A 22827-nucleotide genomic window follows, 5' to 3' on the forward strand; every position below is an offset into this window, starting at 1 on the left:
GGTATTTATGAGAATGATGGATTCTATGCTGCATAGTTATGGTTGGCTGAAAGGATTTTGTTTCCACTTTTCTGGTAACTTTTACAGTTGGGTAAAATATTTTTTATTATTTTACAAGAAATGAAATACTAATTTGTTATTTTGTTAATATTGCAATGTGATTTTTTTTTTTTTAGTTTAATGTTTAGGCTTCTTTTGAGACATTAGAAATTAAGATAAGACAAAACAAGTTTATTACTTAAAAACATAAGTTTGTGTATGTGTTGAAAGTGGGATATTCTTCTAAATAGGTTTAAAACCAGGGCAACGCAAAGTTTTATTTACTTGCTTCAAGAGAAATGATAAACGTGAAGTGAAGGTTGCTCAGTTGGCTGGTTCTGTTGCTGAAATGTCAGCTTATCACCATGGGGAGGTGAGTACAAAAGATGGTAAAGTCATGAGGATTTTTAGCTTATATAAAATATTAGGTGAATGTTTATTGTATTGAAATTGCAAACCTATTGACTATAAGTCTACTAATCACAGATTTACTTTTGAAGAAGATGAACCAAACAGTATGTAACTTAACAAGACAGCATATTTCTATTTTTTCCAAGTCTTTGTGCTCAGTGTGTATCCCAAATAGTTTGTGGGTTGTGGCAAAATGGTAGATAGCTAATTATGTGGGTGACTTCCAGATTCTCAAATCATAGGAAGATAGAAACTATGTAAATAGGACAATTTTTGTCTTAAACAAGAAATATAGTCTTTTAAGGTAAGAAGATTATATACTGTTCTTCAAAACCAAGAAGAATCTTTGTTGGAACTAAGATTGTTTCTATCTCATGTTTTGTTTCTATTTATCTGAAATTTTAGCAGGAGTTGCCATATTAACAGTCTCTCTCCATCCTTTCTTATCTCGTTTTAAAAGCAATGAGTAATAGTTTGCACAGTCAGTTTGTACTCCTTTCATTCCTCTAGAGAGGGGCTTTAGAAAAAATTGAGAAGCTTAGGGTTTTCATGAGCACAGAATGTAAATACGCTTAAAACAAGAAGGCAGTGTGGCTATGGAAGAGGAAGCATTATGTTTTGCCAGCAGCTCTTGTAATAGGTTTATAATTTCTTTGAAATTGAATTCAGGTTAGTCACACAATTTTGAGGAATTAAAAATTTATTTTATTGGCTGATTAGGAAAGACTATCTCTTCTTATACTTATTACTATGAATATGTATTTTCTTGCAGCAAGCATTAATGATGACTATTGTCAACTTGGCTCAGAACTTTGTTGGTAGTAACAATGTGAATCTGCTACAACCTATTGGTCAGTTTGGTACCAGGCTTCATGGTGGAAAGGATGCTGCCAGCCCTCGCTACATTTTCACCATGTTAAGGTAAACACAAATGTAAAGCGAAATGCATGCTTTTAAAAAACCTTGTTATCAGATGAATCCTTTCACAACACTTTTTTTTTTTTTTCTTTTCGTGTGAGAGGAATGAGGGAGGATTAGAATATTTTGGCAGAAGCTCAACTTCCACTTTACATCTATAAGTGTGTTCTTGCTCATGGATTTTTTTTGCATGATTTTCTGTGCACAGAAGTACTGTGGGAATCGTAGCTTTTGAGGAATTAAAGTTGGAATCATAAGGCTGAAGACTGAAAGTGTAGAGCACTCAGATTATTATAGTTACTTATCTTAAATTGTGACTTCTTGCAGAAGTAGCTTTCAGTTTCCCATTTCAATGTGAAATCTGTTCAGTTTCCCAACAGAAGTGTATTGCTACCTGGTGATAAGTCCTGCAGCTCAGCGTAGACTTGGAAGTTGTGATGGGTTCTTTTGCTTTTGGATGAGTTTCTTCATATCCAGCTGAATTACACACACATTACTAATAATGAAGACCTAATTTAATTATTCTGTTTTTTCACAGCTAACACCTTGAAATTCAATTTGGCGTGCAAAGCGTTAGAATGTGTTCCATAGCATAAATGATAGTATTTTATAAGTTATGTTGCTTCTTTTATTTCCTGATTTCAGTTTGACATTTTTCCTAAAACTCCTTGTAATTTCTTCTTTTCTTCTAATTGTAAGCTTTATACATCATGTATCAGGTTTTAATGCCTCCCTCATATATGTTCTTTCTGTAGCAACCTAGTTTTGTACATTTTTCTTTTTGCGTGAGGGGTGGAAATTGTATTAACCGAGGACAATGGTCTACCTGAGCAAATAGTAGTCACCAGTAAAGCCTCTGTAGTATTTTCAGAGACTGCTAGGCCTACAATTAAGCAGCCAAGTTTTGCGACTATCTGCATGTTGTGTTGCTTTATTACTGGATGACCTACTGTCACATTGCACAGTGTGTTCTGAATGCTTCAAAGAATTATATTTTTATAGATGTTAAATGCCATCAATTACTAGTGCACCATGTACATGTGTTGCTTTGAAGGAAACAAGTATCATCTGTTATGAACACACTCTTCCATTGGGAAGAACTTCCTCTTCTCAGGAGACATGTACATTGTATTCTCAGCTTCAGAATTGGAAAGAGGAAGGAAGACATGAGAAAAATATACAAATAGATCATATCTGGACGCATGGACTGTTAAAGCATTATGTACTTTACTTGCTGGACACGAGTTAAACGGTTTTCTTTTTCTTTTTTAAAGCCCTTTAGCAAGGCTGCTTTTTCCATCAGTGGATGACAACTTGCTTAAATTCCTTTATGACGACAACCAGCGTGTAGAGCCTGAATGGTATATTCCCATCATTCCTATGGTTTTAGTAAATGGAGCTGAAGGAATTGGTACTGGATGGGCTTGCAAACTTCCAAACTACGATACCAGAGAGATTGTAAACAATGTCAGACGAATGCTGGATGGCTTAGATCCCCACCCAATGGTAAAAATAATAGTGTACACTGGTATTTTACATGTTTGCTAAAAAAACATTATTTTGTATTTACAAAATGAATTCATATCACTCTAGAAATGCTTGATTGTTGGAATGTCTGAGTTGGATTGTCCCAGTAATTTTGTGTAGGAGCTTTACTTGACTGTTGGGATGAGGCTGGGCAGTTTACCTGGAAGCAAAACCATTGCAATTTATATTTTTCCAAGTATTTCAAAGGACTTTTTCTTCAGTCTGCTGACTGTAAACCTTTACAGTTGCAAGTCTTACAAGGTGCTGATGACATGGCAGTAGAATAAAAAGTTGTACCACTTTTTCCTTTTTGAGGTACTACTGCTTAACTTCAGCCAGACTTAACATTTCCTCTGTCTTGGCTGAGTTGTACTCTCTTGTGTATATCTTTAAGCATAGCTCATAATTTTCTCTGTTCAAGAAAATCAGCAGCTTCTGAACTGCATTTAGCTTCCATTCTTTTATTTCAGATTTTCTAAGAATTCTCAGAAGTGGTGTATACTTGAAAAAAATTTGGACAGGAAGAATACCTGGGTGAACCCAGAATATCTGTAACCAACAGATGAAATACAGATAATGTAACCTTTACAGCTCATGGATATTGATACTTTGCTGTGTTTACCAAGTAATAAAAGTAGAAACATCTTTTTTTCTCTACTTAGATCACAGTTCACTGAGTGTGCAATATCGATTTTTATGAAATAGTGAATTTCCTTTTGCAAATTCTTGGGAATAATGAATAATTTTTTTTTTTTTTAATTAATCCAATCCGTTGCCCTTCCTTTAGGGTTCCTAGGCCTTGTGTGTATTCTTACAGTCAATTGAAGCTTCACTTGTGGTTGAAAGAGGCAGTTCTGCCTCCATCTAGCTCATTTCTGTGTGCTGGTATGTGTTTGTGGCTGCATGGTAAGCTGGATAAGGGAATCAATACAGTTAAAAAAAAAATTCCCAGCCTGTTAGTTAGTTTTAAAACTGGATGGGTTCCACTATCTTTGCCAAACAGCACAAGAATGAAAAAGTGGTGAGGGGAGGCAGCACCACTTCTGTAAAGGTATTGTGAGACTGGAGTGTTAATCTGCTTTCTGTCATGCCTTATCTGTGCTTGCAGTTTTCTTTAAAAAAGAAAAAAAGGAAAAAACAAACAATCAAAACAAAAACAAGGAAAAAAAAGGCAAACAAAAAAATCCACAAAAAACCACAAACAAAAACCCCAAACAACCGAACAAAAACAAACAACCCACCCACAAAACAAAAAACCTCCCAAAACACAGAAACAAACCACAAGAGCCCCACCACCTCACTGGGTTCAGCTGCTTCTTCTTAATCACGTATCTACTCTGTAGATGTTAAGATACTTGCTTCTGTCACTTGCATGTGTGTGTTCTGTTTTTGCTGTAGTATTTTTCCTATGACTTAAAATTTTCACAGGCATGAGAGGATGGTTGATGGATTAGTGAAATATCAAGGGATAGCTGTATGGTGTATGGGAAACAAATATTTTTCTGATGTTTTATTATGAAGATTATTACCACTTTTGCTGGGTTTTGCAATTTCAGCTCCCAAACTACAAAAACTTCAAAGGAACTATTCAGGAACTTGGTCAAAACCAGTATGTAGTAAGTGGTGAAATTTTTGTGGTGGACAGGAACACAGTAGAAATTACAGAACTTCCTGTAAGGACATGGACCCAGGTAAGTAACAGTGAAATATATTTACATAAAAACCAAAACTAATGAAAAGTTCTTATTAAATTGTTTAATCCTACGTCTGGATGAACTTTTAACACAATTTCTGATGATTATACATACATGGAAGTGGAACATGGTTTCATTTTGTTGTGTGCCTTTGCAGAAGGTGATTTTCTACTTGTGCCATCTACTGTCCTTACTACAAAGAATACCTGCTTCTCCTGTTGAGTCAATATGTAATCCCCTTTTTCTTTTGAGTTGACTTTTCTGTCCTTGTAACATGCCTCTTTTATTTGTGTTAGTCTTGGCTTGCATTTTGCAGGTTATACTGGTTCTGTAAATTATAACTGGTATCAGATGTGATACAAAAAGCTTTGAAATCTTATATTGTTCAGTTGATTTAAGCAATTAGGTATTTTAAGAAGTGGGTTTTTTAATTATTTTTTTTGCTACCCTATTTCTAATAGGTGTACAAAGAACAGGTTCTAGAACCTATGTTGAATGGCACTGAAAAAACCCCAGCATTAATTTCTGACTATAAGGAATACCACACTGATACGACTGTGAAATTTGTTGTGAAGATGACAGAAGAAAAACTTGCACAGGCAGAAGCTGCTGGATTGCACAAAGTCTTTAAGCTTCAAACAAGTCTTACTTGTAATTCTATGGTAACTTTTTAACGTTTGGCTATCAGAATCCCTACAGTTGCTTGTTGTAAACTCAAATGTTTTTGTAGTGTACTTTGGTACTTAATATTGAACAGTGGATTGTGTATTTGAAATTTCTTGAACAGTAGAAAATTGTGGTAAAGACAAATATTAAGTCAATATGGATCAGCAAATCCATTTTAGTCCTGATGAATCTTTCAAACCAAATGAGACAGGTTCAGGGTGGTTAGTTTCTTGTAACTGAAAATTTCCTCTGGAGGTAGCCAAAATGGTTAATGTAAAGTAGATCATGCAAGTAATTTTCTGCTATATTATAACCAGATTTGATTTTTTTGAGTTGAGATGTTACATTTTTGAAATTCCAATCCTTTAACAAGAGTTAAATGATCCAATGTTTCTACAAACATAAATCCCATTTTAGGTTAGGAGGTATAGAAAACATTACCTTTAAGCTGCTGAAGACATAAGGGTGATGTAAATTACACATATGGTTTATTCTACTTGTAGCAAGATGGGAGTAAGAATGTGAGTAAATACATGCCTGGCTATTACGAGAGGGATTTGAATTGTAAGATAATTTCTGACAGAATATTTCAAACAACCTGTCTTCATAAAGACTGAAAAAAATGGAGTTCTGTTTTTTTTTATGGCAGATAATTACTTTCCACTATTCTCACAAAGCAAAAATACCTTTACTATTGCTGCTATTATTGTATAAATCAAAAGTTATATGAAAATAGGTTAAAAATAAACTAAAGACTATAGAATTGGAAGAGGAAAAAGGCCTTGCTCAACCCATTTTGTAGATTGTGATTGAAAAGCAAATATACCAAATCAAGGTATTTCTCACAGGTTTAAACAACCGTATGAACTGCTGTGAGAATTTATCTTCAAATTAATGTGTAACAGATTGCAAGATGTTTTCCAGCTTAATCCTGTGTTTTCTGCCTGCTGAAATAAATAGGAAAGGCTGTGTATAGTATGTGTAGGAATTAGTCTGCCCTAGTGTAAGTATCTTCAAAAGTTACGTGAGCTGATTTACTCAACTCCCAAACAGTTACTTTAGCCTTCTAAAGGGGCTTAGGGTGACTGGTGCACTGATAAATGTCTAAACTGGAGATGTCAGAAGTCAGGCAGGATTGATTCCACCTGTGATGTAAAAATGATTTCTTCGTTTGTGCTTGAACCTGAAGGATGGCAGTTTTCACAGCTGAAAAGTGGCAGATTTCACAGCTGAGCTGCACGATTATTAAACATGCTTTTCAGCTGTTACTTAAAGTAGTTGTGAATCATTAGATGCTGCTGAACTAGTGCTTTAATATTCTGATAAAATTAGTCATTCCACTGAGTTCAGGCATATTTCTCAATATAGCTGTCTTCTGGTTTGAAAGTCTTATCATAAATCTCATCCGAAATCTACTTGTGAATAAAAATAAAATCTATCCCAGTAGGTGCTATGTAGTTCCATAGTGAGCTTTGAGTCCACAGTCTTCAAAATATCTCTTTTTGTATGGCGCATGTATATGTGCAATAGAAATGTACACAAAGGTTAACAAAGTCTGAGTTATGCAGTCTCTCTCAAGCAGTATATTATGTATTTTATAGGTGCTATTTGATCATATGGGATGTTTGAAGAAGTATGAAACTGTGCAAGACATTTTGAAGGAGTTCTTTGATTTGCGATTACATTATTATAGTTTACGCAAGGAATGGCTTGTGGGGATGTTGGGTGCAGAATCTACCAAACTTAACAATCAAGCTCGTTTCGTTCTAGAGAAGATACAAGGAAAAATTACCATAGGTGAGTAAATGCTCTCTCAAACATTAGTCAGAATTGGTAAACAATGGGGCAAAGTCTGGAACTGATTTCAATATAGCAGAATGTAGTGCATTTAAGACATTTATTTTCATGACATACTTCTTTTTTTTTTTTTCTTTCTTTCTCCCTCCCTGGTTTATGTGTGTGTGTCTTGTAGAGAACAGATCAAAAAGAGATTTGATTCAGATGTTGGTCCAGAGAGGTTATGAATCTGATCCAGTAAAAGCCTGGAAGGAAGCACAGGAAAAGGTAAGAATCTGAAATCTCTGTACATATTTGATGCCGTTAATGTTATAAATGATATTAATTTATTCAGATGTTTGTTTTCTAGTGGTCTAACTTAATTTATAACACACATAACACTTAAAATAGATTATTCATTACTCCTTATTGGCTTCCATTTTTAAAAATACATTAAACTTGTATAAAAATATTGTAACATGATATTGGTATCGTATGTGGATAATTCTTAAAAGAAAAGTAGATAATACAGATTTGAAAATGAGAATGCAGAGGACTGAATTTCTAAATGTACCTGAGTTAAAATTGGCAACTTGATTTCTGACTGGCCGATATGCAGAATGCTGTATTAGTTGCCTCACACATATAACTGACTTTCCCCTTATTATTTATGTGTCATATGATTGCAAAATGTAGTTATTTATATATGACTTATTTATCAGTTTTCTGTAATTAAATATGAATATTATAAATCTATGGCTTTTTGAACTTGCGTGAAATTTGTCATCGATCTGTATTTTCTTTTTTTTAACCCAAGATTTTTGTATTGTTCCTAAAGAGATATGTCCAAGTTTAATTTCATGCTTTATTATGGGAAGATGAAACTGCTTTCAAAAGCAGCTTCAGGTTTTTGTCGGACACCCCTTTGCCATTGCCACTACTTCGACTATTTGCTTTCATTTCTCATTTGTTTTGATTATTTGCCCCTTTTTTTTTTTTAAACTACTGTATTTTAACTCCATGCAGTGTGTTGTATTTCATAAAAAAACTATTATTATGAGAAATTTTGATCCATTTCCAAACCACAGTTTGTACATCCAGGGCTTTGATAGCAGTTTTTATTCAAAAGACTGTTCTCATTTCTACAGAAACGATATACATGAATATTCCAAAGGCAGAGGTCTCAACCCTGTGAATCAACTAGGATGGTGCCAGTATCTGTAGCCAATATTACAAGGCATATGGCTAAACATCAAGTTCTGATTTGTTTTCTTAAATCACATGATTAAATAACCCAACTATCGAAGGTCACATGCAAATCGCCTTTTGGAAAGGCCCAGGAAAAGGTTCATGTCATTGGATACATGAGGGCACATATTACTACTCTACCATGGCCCTTTGGAGCGATGTTACAGTTCACACACAAAGCTACGATTATTAATACTTTTAATTGTCAATATTTCATTTCAGGCAGCAGAAGAGGAGGACCCACAGAACCCAAATGATGATGCTTCCTCTGCTTCTGGTTCAACTTCTGGCCCCGATTTTAACTATATCTTAAACATGTCTCTGTGGTCACTTACAAAAGAGAAAGTAGAAGAGTTAATTAAGCAGAGGGATTCAAAGGTTGGTACACTGTGGAAGGCTTGTTCTGAAATGATATAATAATTACTGATGAGTCTAATTGCAAATCTTCAGTTTTGATAGTATTTTCTTTAGTTGTAACTTAGTAACTTACGTTCTATGTATTACTTTAATGTTTTAGGAGAGAGATCTAAATGACCTTAAAAGGAAATCATCTTCAGATCTCTGGAAAGAAGATTTAGCAGCCTTCATTGAAGAACTTGAAGTATGTTTTATTTTACATACCTTTCTAAAATATGTAATAAAATTTAAGCAAAAAATAATAAAAATAGAAATACCACTTTTTTTATTAAAAGCAGATAGGCCTCCAAATATAGTGGAAAGTGGGAAATCAGTATTGCTTATTTGTGTTCCTAGTTGTGTTCCTCAGGGATTGTTTCTTGCATCTATACAACTGAATGCTTTTTCCAAGTCAGTGATGTTAAAAGATGACCATAAGCAAAATTGTTTTCAGATGACACAAAAAACTGGGGATAATAACTGATGATAGTTATAGCAGTTCTATGTGATCTAATTGTTTGTGATGCAACCAAGTATTGTCAAATGCAAAGCTGTACATGTAGGAACAAAGTGTGTAGACCATAAATACTGGACAAGGGGCTCTTAATTTGCCTCATTAGTACCTTTGGAAAAGGTAAAGGCATATTGGTGGATAACTTGCTGAGCCTTTCAGCTTTTAGTGCTGCCTGAAAGGGGCTGATGTAATCTTTCGAGGTGACACAGGATAACACAAGTAAGATGTTTGTTTGATTTCTCTGTGTGTTCATGGTATGCCTGCAAAGGGAAGCGTTCTGTTCAGATATCTGTATTTCAGCTATACGTCCCTACTGTGAAAAGAGGCTGATTAAAAAGCTGGAAAATGTGCCTTAAAAATGACTTTAGAAAATAGTTCCTTATATTAAACAATGAAAGACTGAAAAGTTACATCAGTACCCAGGCACATACATGAGAAATAGAAACTTGACAAAAGATTTTTCAGTTTAGCAGTGTCCAAAAGTTCATACTTATTTAATCTTGAATAAAACTGTAGTTTTTAACTATATAGGGTAATGAATGTTCTACTCTTCCCTCACTAAAAAAGAATGAATGTGTGGTCTCACCTCCCCCACCCTTGTTTATTAGAAAGTAGAAGCACAAGAAAGAGAAGATGTTTTGGCTGGCATGGTTGGAAAACCAATAAAAGGGAAAGTTGGTAAACCCAAGATGAAGAAACTTCAGCTGGAAGAGACCATGCCTTCACCATTTGGCAGAAGAATAATTCCACAGATTACATCTGCCATGAAAGCTGATGCCAGCAGGAAATTACTGAAAAAGAAAAAGGTAAATCAAAACTATTACTGTAGTTAGATTATTTGTGATTTAACTACTGTATTTTTCTACTCTGGTGGCATAAATCTGAACAACTAGACATCATTAATTATGTGTTTATACTGTTCTGCTGACCTAATGCACGAAGAACTTAATACTGAGTTTCTTTTACATTTGCAAGCCTCTTGTGTCTACTTATGGTTCAGGTGTTTTTACTGAGATTTCTTCTTTGGAATTCTTGAAAGACTGTTCAGTAAATGTCAATATACTACTTAACTTTCATTTATTATCTTCTACAAAACTGTTCCAGTTCAATCTTGAAATATAAAGTTTTAATTTATTTTGCCCAACTCTTTTTGTGTTTTTAGGGTGAAACTGATTCTATAGCAATAAAAATGGAATTTGAGGAAGAATTTGGTGGTGTGCCAGCTGAGGGTGGTGGGGATGACTCACTGAATACATCAGCCACAGCAACTAAAACCCCTAAACCTAAAAGAGAGAAGAAGGAGCCTGGTAAGTTCCTTACTATTTTTTGAGAAATATATAATAAAGGGGAGGATGGCAGCAACAAAAAGAAAACCTAAAGACCGAAGAGAAGGTTTAATTATGAGGTTTCAAAAAACTTTTTTAAAAAAGAAAAAGTGGTTATGCAAATACTTCTGAGGCGAGATCTGGTTTTATTTATTCAAGGGATCAAACATCCTGAATAGATTAACTGAGCACAGTTCTGACTGAGTTGTCTACATGCAGCTCAGCTCTAACCCAGCTCATGATGAGCCAGAGCCAATTAGCCCAGCTTGACCTGAGTTTGCCCTGGAATTCACTGACCGCATTGTTACCCCCCAAGAGGGTATCCTCTGCTTCCCATGGTAACTGGATTTTTCCAAAAGCTGTTCCTGATTATGTTCCCTGAATAATGGAAAACAGCTTGTTCTTTTCCTGGAAGACCCCAGCAACTTTTAAAGAAATGGAAGTTTGAATGCAGAGGAGCTAAAACTTCGAATTGGGGACTTCTACATTTTTCAGTTGTAAAACAAATTTATTTGTGAGCAACAGGGCACGTTTTGTGCGAAATCATTTCATTGTGTTAAATTTTTACTCAGGAAAGAAAATTTACACTAAATATATGCATCGTAAGCAAGTAGAAGAGATGAAAGTATTTTTTACCCTGACTGTAGTAAACACTTTAACTTGTGGCAGGTACTAGGGTAAGAAGAACACCATCATCTACAAAACCTGGTGCAAAAAAAGTGAAGAAACGAAACCCATGGTCAGATGATGAATCCAAATCTGAAAGTGATTTAGAAGAAAATGAACCTGTGATTATTCCAAGAGACTCTCTACTTAGGAGAGCTGCAGGTACCCAAGCTTTTGTGAATTGTGCATGGCGACTGAACGTTTAAACTACAAACCTACATTTTCCTTTGACCATAGCCTTCCTTTAGGACTTTCCCTCCTGGAGATACCTTGCGTTACATTTTGTTTGCTGTGTGGTCTGTGAAAAAAAGCTTTAATGTCAAGACCAGGAACTTAAGAGCTGATATGAAAGATATTGTAACTTGGTCCAGGAATCTTTTTCCTTATTCTAAGCACTAGAATAGAAATTATTCACAAAACTAGGGAATTATACAAGAAATAGACAAGATAATACCATTACAAAAAAATTAATGCAATTATGCTGCCCAGTAAGGCCCAAAAGCCTGAACGCCTAGTAAAAATTTGTGAAAACTATATTCTGAACAGTCTATGAAAGGCAAAAATATCAGAAACTGAAAGTTTGGAAAATAGAGAAATATTTGATAGTTTAAGAAAAACACACAGATTCTTCTGGAAAACTATTGATCAGTTTTTCAAGCACTAGGAAGAATGTTCAAATGATTGATTCAAGAAAACTTTGATTTTAAGTGAAGGATTTTCATTCTTTGAAAGTACTTATGCAGTGATGTCTTCATAATGCCATTAGCTGAAGATATCTGAGCAAGCCGCAAGTGGTGTTAGGTGTTTGGTAGCACTCTAAATTCTGTCTCTTTATTCTTCCAGGGTCAAACAAGTTTCTTTTCTCCCAGTCTGTTGCCTTGTATACTCTCAGTCAGGGATTGTTTAGTGACTTCAACTTTATTTATGTATTAACATAAACATCTATCTTGAAACGTGTATATATGTGGGCTTTTTTTTTTAGCTGAGAGGCCCAAGTATACTTTCGACTTCTCAGAAGAAGAAGATGATGCCGATGATGATGATGATGCCAACAATAATAATGATTTGGATGAGCTCAAAGTAAAAGCCTCTCCAGTTACAAATGACAGAGAGGATGAGTTTGTTCCCTCAGACAGTTTAGAAAAAGATGAATATGACTTCTCCCCAGCCAAATCAAAACCGTCTCCAGAGTAAGTCCTGTAACTCAGCAGCATTTCTTTATTAGTAATTTTTTTGAATGCAGGAGTCTCTGAACAAAACTGAGAAACGTCAGCCTGTTGTTACTCTACATATACATGTAAAATAAAAAGTATACATTTTGGGAGGGGAATTAAGGCATAGATTACCTCAGCCTTGCAACTGACTGAAGCAGAGGCAAACGTGACTTACCAAATTATCATACACTATCAGTAATGTCATCTGTTAAACTGCATTTTGTAAGATTCTCCGTTCTTCATCTTGTACCAGTCTGGTATACAGAACTATTAATAAAAATATAATTCTGTCAATTCTAAATGCCTGAAGTTCATGACTGAATGGAGATTTTTAGGGGGTTGACTGCTGCAATTAAATACAAAAATACTAGAAATGCTTTGTAGTGCTAAAATGGGAATTTAATCTCATATGGATATTATGTCTATATACTTCAGTGTGTAGTTAATGCAACTAATAGAATTTCTTTTTCCTGTTTGGAAGCAGGAAAACATCTCAAGACAAGAAAAATCAAGATTTTGGGAACATCTTCTCTTTTCCATCTTACTCTCAGAAGACAGATGATGGTGAGCACGTTTTCACTGATCTATTTAGTCTTACAGCAACTGTTAAGGAATATATTAGGGAGTTTATGTGGCATACACAAACTTCACACAGTAGTTATAGAAGAAAGATGTCCAGATTTGTAAAGGGGAGAGAGGAAGGAGGTTCTGATCCTTGGAGGAACAAAGCTTGTGTCATAGATAAGAAAGTCACAGTACATCCATAGCCTACCTGTAGTATCAGAAGCACTTTTTGAGTTTAATTTTGATTGTAATTAATATTGGTGATTTACAATATGCAGTGAACAACTCTTACTCTGTGTTCATAGATACAACAAAATTGGACAGTGATGAAGAGGATTCTGCTCCTGTTTTCTCATCATCTTTTGCCCCGAAACAAACAGAGAAAATTCCAAGTAAAACCGTAGCTGCTAAAAAGGGTACGTATTGTCCTGTAAGCAAATCCATTTGTTTAAATCTCATCTCTTTCACCTTTGCATCGTCTGTTCACATCTTCAGAGTGGGAACACTGCATTCATTTATCTTAAACTTCGCGAAATTCACCGTGGGGTGTGAACTTCTTCCACCTCCTTAATGATATTAATTTCTTCCTTTGCACTGGCTATTGTAGTGTCAAAAACTTAATACTTTCCATGTACGGAGTTGCTATTCAGCCTTTGATGAGTTTAGATAATGGGGGGGTTTTACTCTCAGGGAATAAGTGAAACATTGTGACCTTGGGGTTGAAGACGGTCTTCTATAATGGGTCTAACTTATTTACTTTAAAAGCAATGAGAGCAAGTGCAAAGGAGGAATCGCCAAGAAATACTTATGTCCTAAGTAGGCTACCACAGTAAGTTCCTCTTGGCACAGTTGTTTTTCTTCTGAAACAGAGGATGAAAGGCTCTCCTCAAACTTAGCTATACATTAGTTCAATTATTAGTCAGGTCTTGAGAATTCTTATCTTACAGGATTTTACACTGTGGAGTTAAGGACAATTCCAAGAAGAGTGTGTTTATTATTTGGATTTGTTTCTGTCATTGTGCTTGGGTCTTTGCAGGAATAAGGGGTTTTTGCTTTACCTTGGAGAATATTAACTTATCAGTTGTTAGTGCTGCTTTTAAGAGAAAGACTTGCACTTGTTTCTAGATATGTTTTAAAAATTATGCATGACACTTGCCATAATTAATGGTGAAAAATAATGTTTTTTCTTACCTAACAGTAATTTAAATAGGTTATAAAATACAGATCTTAAGACATGATAGACTGGTGATTTTGTTATTTTCAGATATTTGCCTTTCTTCCTTTTTTTTTTTTTTTTTCCTTGCTATTCAATCTTCTGTCCCCCCAAAAGCATTTTTTTCCCTGTGATACTGTGGCCTTTGTTTTTTAAAACTTCTTTTGATCAACTTGCAGCTGAACTTACTGTGTTAATTCTTCCCCCAAAAGATATCTCAAGGAAATCTGCAAGAAAGCAGCCAGTTACAATACTTAACTTACTCTCTTAAAGATGAGAAAAAGTAATCTTTTGTTATCAGTGAATTGCAGCATCTTTTTATCCTCTCCCCCATTGCTTCCGTATTTCTAATCTCTTTCTTGCTGCATTGTGTCTAATCTAATTTGTAGACTCTTTGGATCAACGGTTCTCTGAATGCTTCTCAAACACTTTCAGCTAGTGAAGTTCTCTAATACAGTAAATGAAGATTGTTTTCAGAAATAGCTGATCTCTAATAGAATAGCCTTTTATGCTAAACTTCTATGCGGCTGTAAGTACAGGAGAGAACTGTGTATGCAGTAGCTAGACATGCATGCAATTAAACATTCAATCTCTTTCTCCTTCTCTGTTTTTTGAAGGCCTGGATGTGACCTGTTATTAACCTAATGTGAAACCTTAAAATATAGCTGTGATCTGTTTCTGAGTTTCTAATTAACCTTTGCACTCACCGAATAGGTATGAACAGGGTCACTTTCAAGCAGAAGTTTAATTTTTGCCTTCAAGAATAACCTTACAGTCTCCCTCTCAGTGCATGACAATAGGACAGGTTGCTTTCACCAGTTTCTCTCTCCTCTTCTTTGCCCAGATTAGACATGATCACAGTTTCATAGGACAGTGATAACATAACTTGCTTAGTGTGTTGATCATCTGGTACCATTTTAGTTGTCTCCTTGATTCTAATATTCATGCCCTGTATCAGCAGCCACTTCAAAACCCGTTTTCAGGTATTGTAATATTCCGTCCACTTCCCCTCACGCTGGGAATGTCTATTGTGTGGCTGAAACAATTGTTCTGGAGTTGTTTGACTTTCTGTGACTTCAGAGCTTGGATTTTTAAGGCTAGAAAGCTGAAACCGAAGAACTATTTGTTGTGCCTTGCTATCTGTACAGCTGCATCCCCTTCTCAATGAGAAGAAATAAAGGAATAGGTGTGTGTTCGGCTTCTTTTCAGAGTTTGATCAATTTGAGATGAAATCTCTTGACCTCTAGTGTTCACTACAGAGGATCAAGAGATGGCTGAACCTGCTTTCCGTGCACTGTTTGAGAGGTCTGTGTTTCTGATACTTTATAGTAAGGCTAGGGGGAATCTAAAAAGCGGTCTTAGCCTTTGATTATAAGCAGCTGCTCACCTTGAATAGCCCAGCCGGCTGTTGAGATTTTAGCAGTGAGATATACCCTTCACATCAGCTGTAGGACTGATACCACTCCTGGACTTTCTACCAAAAACTTGGGCTTCTTGAGAGCCTGTGTACAATGTGTAAGATGTCTACTGTCCTTTGGACTTGGTATTCTGCAGGCAGACTTCACAGGACTTGACTAGTGATGACAGGTTCTCTTTCAAGGAAAGAACAAGTACGGTGTTTGTGGCAGCATGTCATACCTCTCTTTCATTCCCCAGTTTCCTTCTCCCTAATTCCTTGTTTCTCAGTGAGAAGTCACCCCTTTTCTAACATCGGTTAGCAAACTCGAGGACTCGGGGCAAGCTGAAGATAGTTACATCTCATGGTACATATGCTGGGTAATACTTGTCAAGGCAGTGTACTCGGCTTGTGTCTGACACACAAATTTCACACTGACAGCATGAGGAACGGTGCAAGGCACGAATACCTGGCCAAAACATACACAGTGCTGTAGGAGGACATCTGAATCTCAGCTCCTGATGTTGAATGTCACCTCCATCTAAAATGGATCCTTTGTACTAAGATTCTCTTGATCACAATTTCTGCTTGCCATCTTCAAATTGATGAAACTTGTGAATGTTTCTGTTCTCTGCCCCCTTGTCTATGTTTCTTACACTGGTAAAACTGTTTCCTCTATGAAGGACTTCATTGCCTTATGGGACCTAAAGATCATGTACCTTCAACTAACACTGCCTCCTCCTTTACTGGTAACTAGCTACTTACTTTTGGTGATGCTTCTAGAAAGCATTCTTTTGCTTTCAGTTGCTGTATTACTTTTTCCAGGCTTACTGGCAGGTCTTTGTGGCTTACTTGGTTTTACTTTATGGTAATACAGCTGGTGTTCCTCAGTTGAGAAACCTAGAGAGACCTATTTCAAGTTGCTTTCAAATATGGCTTCTGACTTCCATCCGAAGCGTTGCTTCACCCCCAAAGTCTTATCTGAAATGCTGCCATAGCTAACACCATTTTTTCCCATCCGTGATGCCAAAGCCGGCTTTAATTTTTGTGTTGTCAGGACCTGCTACTTGGACTACCCAGTAAGTATTATCACAAAAAGCTGGGAAGACACGACTGTCTTTGTGCAGTGACTCTCCAGTGGGTAGCAGCTGAAGGCATCATAGACAGAAATGTTTGTGGAGACCCTCTCTTGTCTGAACACATTCCCCTAGTGATACTATAAATGAAAGCCCGGGTTCCACACATGTCCACATTCCTGGTATCTGGAGTGTTTTTACAGGCCCTTTATTATCTTTAAGGTGTTCGTGGCTGATAGTGTGTAGGTCAGTATCTGAGAGTTCTGCAAAAGACTGACTCATCTGTAACTGTTCAGAAGACATTATCTGATGATCTTAAGGGTTTTTCAACCTAAATGAGTCTGTGATTCTATGCCTTGTCACCCGTTCTGTGAATGTACCAAGGACCGTCTTTTAAAGATGGCAAGAGCAGTTGCACATAAGTAACTGGTTCTGTAAGAAACCCACAGATCTGTCCCCTTCCTGCCCTTTCTGCTTTTTCCGAAGTTCCTTTTTCACAGAGGTGATTGACAGAGAACAGTGTTGCAGTTGATACACTGTCTCTCAAACCCCTGCCGCTGAACCACTGTGAAGGCAATAATGTCCCAAGCAGCAAGCTGTGTCTGTGAATGCTGTCATGTCTGTAAACGTGTTTAAAGTATCCAACTTGGAGAATTTCTGTGGCTGCTTTAGTTACTGGTAACCTGCTTTGTGATCAAAGAGATGAAAAAGTTATTTAATCACAAACACTGAACTTACTGAATGCACTGATGCATCTCAAAGTATGATAAAGGAATCCTCCTGTTTATTCTATACAGTTTTAGCATAAATGCTGAATTACGTTTCCCCCAAGTGCAGAAACCTCTCATCTTGTTTTAATATCTGCCATTTATGCTGTAACTGGACTATCTAATAAAATCTAACCAATATGCGAATTTAACAAATTTAGTATATATCTCTAACTTCTAACAGCAAAACTAGATGTGCCCCCTAAACCTAAACGAGCTCCCAAGGCCAAGAAGGTGGAAACTGTAAACTCTGACTCGGATTCAGAATTTGGCATTCCAAAGAAGACGGCAGCACCCAAAGGTAAGCGTTTTGGTGCTGTGCTGCTCAACACTCATGTCTGTGCTCTCTGTAACACAGGCTCACAATCATTTTTATGAGGAAGCAGAACTAGCGTCTCTACAATTAGATCTTTGTTGATTTATTAGTAAATTAATCACTAGTAGCTTACTCAGCTATGAGCCTTCTCTGTGACAAATATAGCATACTGAATTTTGTTGACAACTAATATGCAAACTTTTTATCTGACCTTCAGTGTTGTTGATAGTTGAGGGTGATAGTAAATTTACTAAATGGTAAAGGTGAATTAATGCTGTGTAATCAGTACAGAAGGTGACCGAGGACTTGTAGTACTTCAGAAGTCTAGAAGTCATTGATCTAATGAAGTTTGTCCCTGCCTTGAACTGCTAGGTTGAATAGTTAGGGTGAGCGGTAATTTTCAAAGAAGCATAAAAGATTTAAAACTGAGAAAATAAAATATATTTCATTTTACTGCTGGTGTGAAGAAGCTTGAATTGTAAACTAAATTTGAACTGTAACATGTAGACGTACTAAAGTAATGTCAGTAGGGATTTTTTTTCAGTTTTCTGAACTCTGGAGTTCAAAAACAAAACAAAAGAAATCATATTCTCTTGTGTAGGAAAAGGTAGAGGGGCAAAGAAAAGGAAAACATCCAGCTCAGAAAATGAAGGTGAATACAACCCTGGGAAGAAAACACCTAAATCAACACCAAGCAAGGTCAGTTTAATCTATTCTCTTTTCTCCTTGTGAAAAGAACCTAATGGATTATTTTACATAAAGGTACATGTTCTTATTATAGGGCGTTAATGGGGGTTGAGGTGTGGTTAGAAATTAGATGTTAGAGAAGGTTTCCTTCAGTTCTGGATGTTAAAAGGGAAAATGTGCAGAGCATCATAACTGATGTGTCTTCTTTTTTTCCTAAAGAAATCCAAGAAGGCTGCTTTTGACCAGGACTCTGACGTGGAAATCTTTCAGCCAGGCTTTGCCTCCGAAACTGCCCCAAAGCCACGGACAGGTCGGGCTAGAAAAGAAGTTAAATATTTTGCAGAGTCTGATGAAGATGATGATTTTGATATGTTTAATTAAGTGCCCAAAGAGCACGCAAATGTTTTCCAACAAATATCTTGTGTTGTCCTTTTGTCCCTTCTGTCGCAAACTTTTGTACATTTGACTTATTTTATGTGATAATGTAATTGATGGTTTTTATTATTGTGTGTAGGCATTTTAACATTTTGTTCTTACACCTACAGTTTTATGCTCTTTTTTACTCATTGAAATGTCATGTATTTGTCTGACTGGCTTGTAGAGATGTTCTAGACAGCTGTGCTAAAGCACATTTTAATTGTCATGGTTGCAAACAGGAAACCTGCTTTTTGAAATGAAGTTTAAACATTAAAAAATGGAAAACTACTGTGTGTATGTGTAAAATTCGGACTACTCCTACACAGGGGTTTTTTTAAAATAAATATATTTTATTCTTTGCCAGGAGACTCCATGGAAAAAGGTAAACAGTATATGAACATAGAAAGCATTGTTAAACAATCTCAATGTACAAACAGAGCCAGTGAAAGTACATCACAGACTTGCTAGAATATATAAAAAAAAAAAAAACAAAACACTAGTGCTTTAAATGAAACCTAAGAAACTGACACTTTAAATCTGTTAACCATTCTACCACAGTTTTCACTCTGCTTCATGGTGATTTAACAAGGCCAAGAAGGCAGATTCTCTCCTCCTGTTTCTGGAAGTCCGAGCTGTACTTCCCTGGCACCTGGAAGGCTGGATAACCCAGTGAATTCCTGGCAGTCGATTCTCTAGGAAACACCCTCGACTCGCTGCCAGTTCAAAAGCTGTAAATGAGTCATCTGGTTCTCATCCCATGAAGTTTCCCTAACAGCTTGTGAACAAGTAAACAAATCCATGGTAACACTGAAAAGTGTTTCTGCCTTGGAGGCTATCATCATTACTGAAGAACTGTAGTAGCTAATTGTGTAGCTAGGTCACCAGCCAGGTAAGAAACCACATCTTTAAATTTTAAAGTGACATTAACAGTGGAACAAATGACATCTGAATAACTGACCTGGCAGCTAATGCCGATACTGTTGTCTCTTCTGCTAGTGCAGTGAATTTTTGTATACTTTTTACAAGGAAGGAGATGCAAACTGAGGGCATCAAAGACACGTTTTCATATTAAACTAAATCAGACAGTCCTTTAAACTTCCTTTTCTGGATGTGCACAGGAGTCCATTTCACATGGTTGGTGTCTTGATCATTTTAGGTATGAGAGACAAAAGGAAAGCACCAAACATCCAGTATAGAAAGTACAGCCATACATTTGTATGTACAAAGTCATCAGGAATGCAACCAGAATTTGAAGTTTGAGATCTGTCGTGTCACCATGCAATCTTGAATGTTCAGAGGAGAAAACAGAAGCTTAACTATTATTTTTTTTTGCATGAAATGGCTGATTTAGAGTTTCAAAAGTTTGCATTTTTCTAGTTTTAAGAGTTTAAACAGCAAGGAGTATATATCGATACATATGAAAATTCCTTGGTCCTTGTTGAGTTTTTATCTATATATATATACATATATAGATATATATTAAGTCCAGAAACTAAGCAGCAGTAAAAATGTTTCTCTTGCTTTTCATCCCTGTACATAAGGTATTAGGAATGTCTGAAGTGGCTGGAAAATGTCTTATTGCACCAGAGGGGACTGACTGACAGTGCTGTTATCCACTGAACTGGGGGAGATACTGGGACTGTGTTCTGCAGTATTTCCATTTGAGGTTGGGGTCAGTGGTTCGTGTCCTTCAGAGTTCTCCAGCATTTCCTGAATAAGAGGTGGCATGGATCCAGGAATTTCCATTTTCAATGTAATGACACGTTCTGCACCTTTAAAAAGAGAACAAAAAGCCCTTCCTGTTAGGACGATTCATACAATTTCCTTTTTCCTTGCATCATCAGTAGCAATTTCAGAGTATGTTATTTTAATGGATTTGGTGTCCCCTATACTTCTTGCATACAAAATTACATAAGTGAATGACTTCATTACAAGAAAAAGGAGTTAGGTGAAGACTCCTTAACAAATTAATTTAAAATTACGACATAGCAACTGATATTACAATACAGGTAAATTGGATCAACTGCTTCTTTTCATAGAGGAAACCAAAATATCATTAAATTATACTGAAAAACTGAATTAAACTGTGGTCACAGAGACAGATTTCTAAATTGGAACATACTTCACAGTTTTTAATCTCTACTGGATCTGCAAAGACAACAGAATGACAAAAATTCTGACTGTTTTGTGTTAAATAGATTATTCAAATCCTGTAAGAGAACTACAGCAATGTAAGTCAGAACATTTCCTTCCCATATAGAAAACTGAAATAAGAATCGGAATTTAACAAACCATTGTTTTATAAAAGAACAAATTCAGGCAAAAGGATACTTTTTTTAACCACAAAAGTACACAGAAACTTTAATACTGTTTACATCTGACTCAAGGAAAAACAACTTACTGAAAATAAGTTAATAAACATTCAACTACTGAGTGGTAAAGACCATAAAGAGGAGTGTTTTGGATATATGGTAAAGATTCTGTTCCACACTAAGGCATGAATGTACGTTATAGATTTGCTGCTGATGGGAAAAAGATTTTTCTTACTTGGTTGTCCAGCAATTTATAGCCATAAACCTCAGCATTCAAATATCTGGTCTAAAACATTCAATAGGATTCCTGATCATCTTAAAATTTGAGTCTAATGGAATAGGCGTCTGTGCTGTTTAAAAGTGAAGGCAGGCAAGAAGAGCCAACAAAATCAACAAGAAAACAGTCAGGTTGCTGAAGAGACATTCCAGCAGAGAGAACTTTGGATATATTCAGCGGCAACACGCATGCTGGAGAGCATGAGCTGTCAGTCACAGAGCTAAGCCCAGAGCAGAGGGAGCGCTTATGTTCCTGCCTTCGCTGAGAAGCTCCAAAAATCATCTATAGATTCCAAGTGAGTGTCGATTAAAAAGCCTCTTAAATAACTGTTAGGAGCAAAGGGGCAAGCACTATGACTTGAAAGAAATTGCTGCAGAATTATGCTGAAAAATATTGGTAGTCCGAGCAGTGCTGATGAACTGAATTTGGCCACATTAAATGTCTGCTTTCTACTGCTACGGAGTAGGCCAGGTGCAGTACCAAATGTTTGTGCCATTATTCCCACGTAGACCCACAGTAATTTTTCAGGTCTTAGAATCAAAGAATCATAGAAACATTTAAGTTGGAAGACACCCTCAAGATCATCGAGTCCCACCGTAACCTAACTTTGGCACTAAACCATGTTCTTAAGAACCTCGTCCTAAACACCTTTTAAACACCTCCAGGGATGGTGACTCCACCACTTCCCTGGGCAGCCTGTTCCAATGCCTGACAACCCTTTCTGTGAAGAATTTTTTCCTAATCTCCAATCTAAACCTCCCCTGGCGCAACTTGAGGCCATCTCCTCTTGTTCTATCACTTGCTACTGGGGAGAAGAGCCCAAACTTCCACTTGAATACTGGAATAAGAGAACTCCAGAGACAGTCTCTTTCTTCTGTCCCATGAATACTTAATTCTTTTGTGACAATGCCACAGAAGAACGTAGTTCTACAAGGAACTCTAGTGTAAGGAGATGTTCTCAATCTTTTCAGTTCATGCTTGCTTTGGTAATTGCTTTCAGGGATCATGTACCACCAAAGTCATTATCTCCTAATGTACATCTTTTCAAATGAAACTCGAGACACACCCACCCCTCCAAAACATCACCAGTCTTTTGGTACAATTTAGTTCTATCATAAAGCATTGATATAGTTAAATACTTATGTCAGAATGGAAAGAAGAATCCTTTCTTGTGCACTGCACATAAAGACACAGAGCTGTGTTCTTAAGGAGCTGGAAAGCTCCAGCAAAGAGGCAGGAATGTGGAAATAGATTTACCACAAGCAAGAACAGTAGAATGAAAGGACTTCCCTAAATATTTTTAGAGCTTGGTAGTGCTCTGAGTTTATTTTGTAGGTTCAGTCGGATGGAACTTGCTTTCCTTTGGGTAAATGGCAAGCTTTAGATAACTGGGTATGTGGTTCCTTTT

At 36.3% G+C, this 22827-nt stretch overlaps 2 protein-coding genes across 9 annotated transcripts in view; one reads left to right on the forward strand and one right to left on the reverse strand.

Moving 5' to 3' along the window:
* The window catches only part of TOP2B (DNA topoisomerase II beta), a 64853-nt gene extending 45735 nt beyond the window's left edge, over nucleotides 1-19118 (forward strand). The window contains exons 19-36 of one of the 2 annotated variants that reach the window (XM_065832334.2): nucleotides 291-412; nucleotides 1223-1371; nucleotides 2643-2874; nucleotides 4452-4586; nucleotides 5051-5251; nucleotides 6857-7052; nucleotides 7228-7319; nucleotides 8502-8657; nucleotides 8797-8880; nucleotides 9798-9995; nucleotides 10352-10496; nucleotides 11184-11342; nucleotides 12163-12370; nucleotides 12876-12958; nucleotides 13264-13374; nucleotides 17595-17711; nucleotides 18328-18425; nucleotides 18633-19118. In XM_065832334.2, coding sequence (XP_065688406.1) covers nucleotides 291-412; nucleotides 1223-1371; nucleotides 2643-2874; nucleotides 4452-4586; nucleotides 5051-5251; nucleotides 6857-7052; nucleotides 7228-7319; nucleotides 8502-8657; nucleotides 8797-8880; nucleotides 9798-9995; nucleotides 10352-10496; nucleotides 11184-11342; nucleotides 12163-12370; nucleotides 12876-12958; nucleotides 13264-13374; nucleotides 17595-17711; nucleotides 18328-18425; nucleotides 18633-18794 — 2648 coding nt within the window. In that variant the 3' untranslated portion in view covers nucleotides 18795-19118. The remainder of the gene's footprint in view (nucleotides 1-290; nucleotides 413-1222; nucleotides 1372-2642; nucleotides 2875-4451; nucleotides 4587-5050; nucleotides 5252-6856; nucleotides 7053-7227; nucleotides 7320-8501; nucleotides 8658-8796; nucleotides 8881-9797; nucleotides 9996-10351; nucleotides 10497-11183; nucleotides 11343-12162; nucleotides 12371-12875; nucleotides 12959-13263; nucleotides 13375-17594; nucleotides 17712-18327; nucleotides 18426-18632) is intronic. The other variant, XM_065832335.2, reaches the window with a different exon arrangement.
* Nucleotides 19119-19159: 41 nt separating this feature from the next.
* RARB (retinoic acid receptor beta) overlaps nucleotides 19160-22827 on the reverse strand; it is a 330377-nt gene continuing 326709 nt past the window's right edge. For all 7 annotated transcript variants that reach the window (XM_065832337.2, XM_065832336.2, XM_071804941.1 and 4 more), the window contains one exon: nucleotides 19160-20602. In XM_065832337.2, coding sequence (XP_065688409.1) covers nucleotides 20406-20602 — 197 coding nt within the window. In that variant the 3' untranslated portion in view covers nucleotides 19160-20405. The remainder of the gene's footprint in view (nucleotides 20603-22827) is intronic.

This window comes from Patagioenas fasciata, chromosome 2 (genome assembly GCF_037038585.1).
Source record: "Patagioenas fasciata isolate bPatFas1 chromosome 2, bPatFas1.hap1, whole genome shotgun sequence".
NCBI classification, from domain to species: Eukaryota; Metazoa; Chordata; class Aves; order Columbiformes; family Columbidae; genus Patagioenas; species Patagioenas fasciata.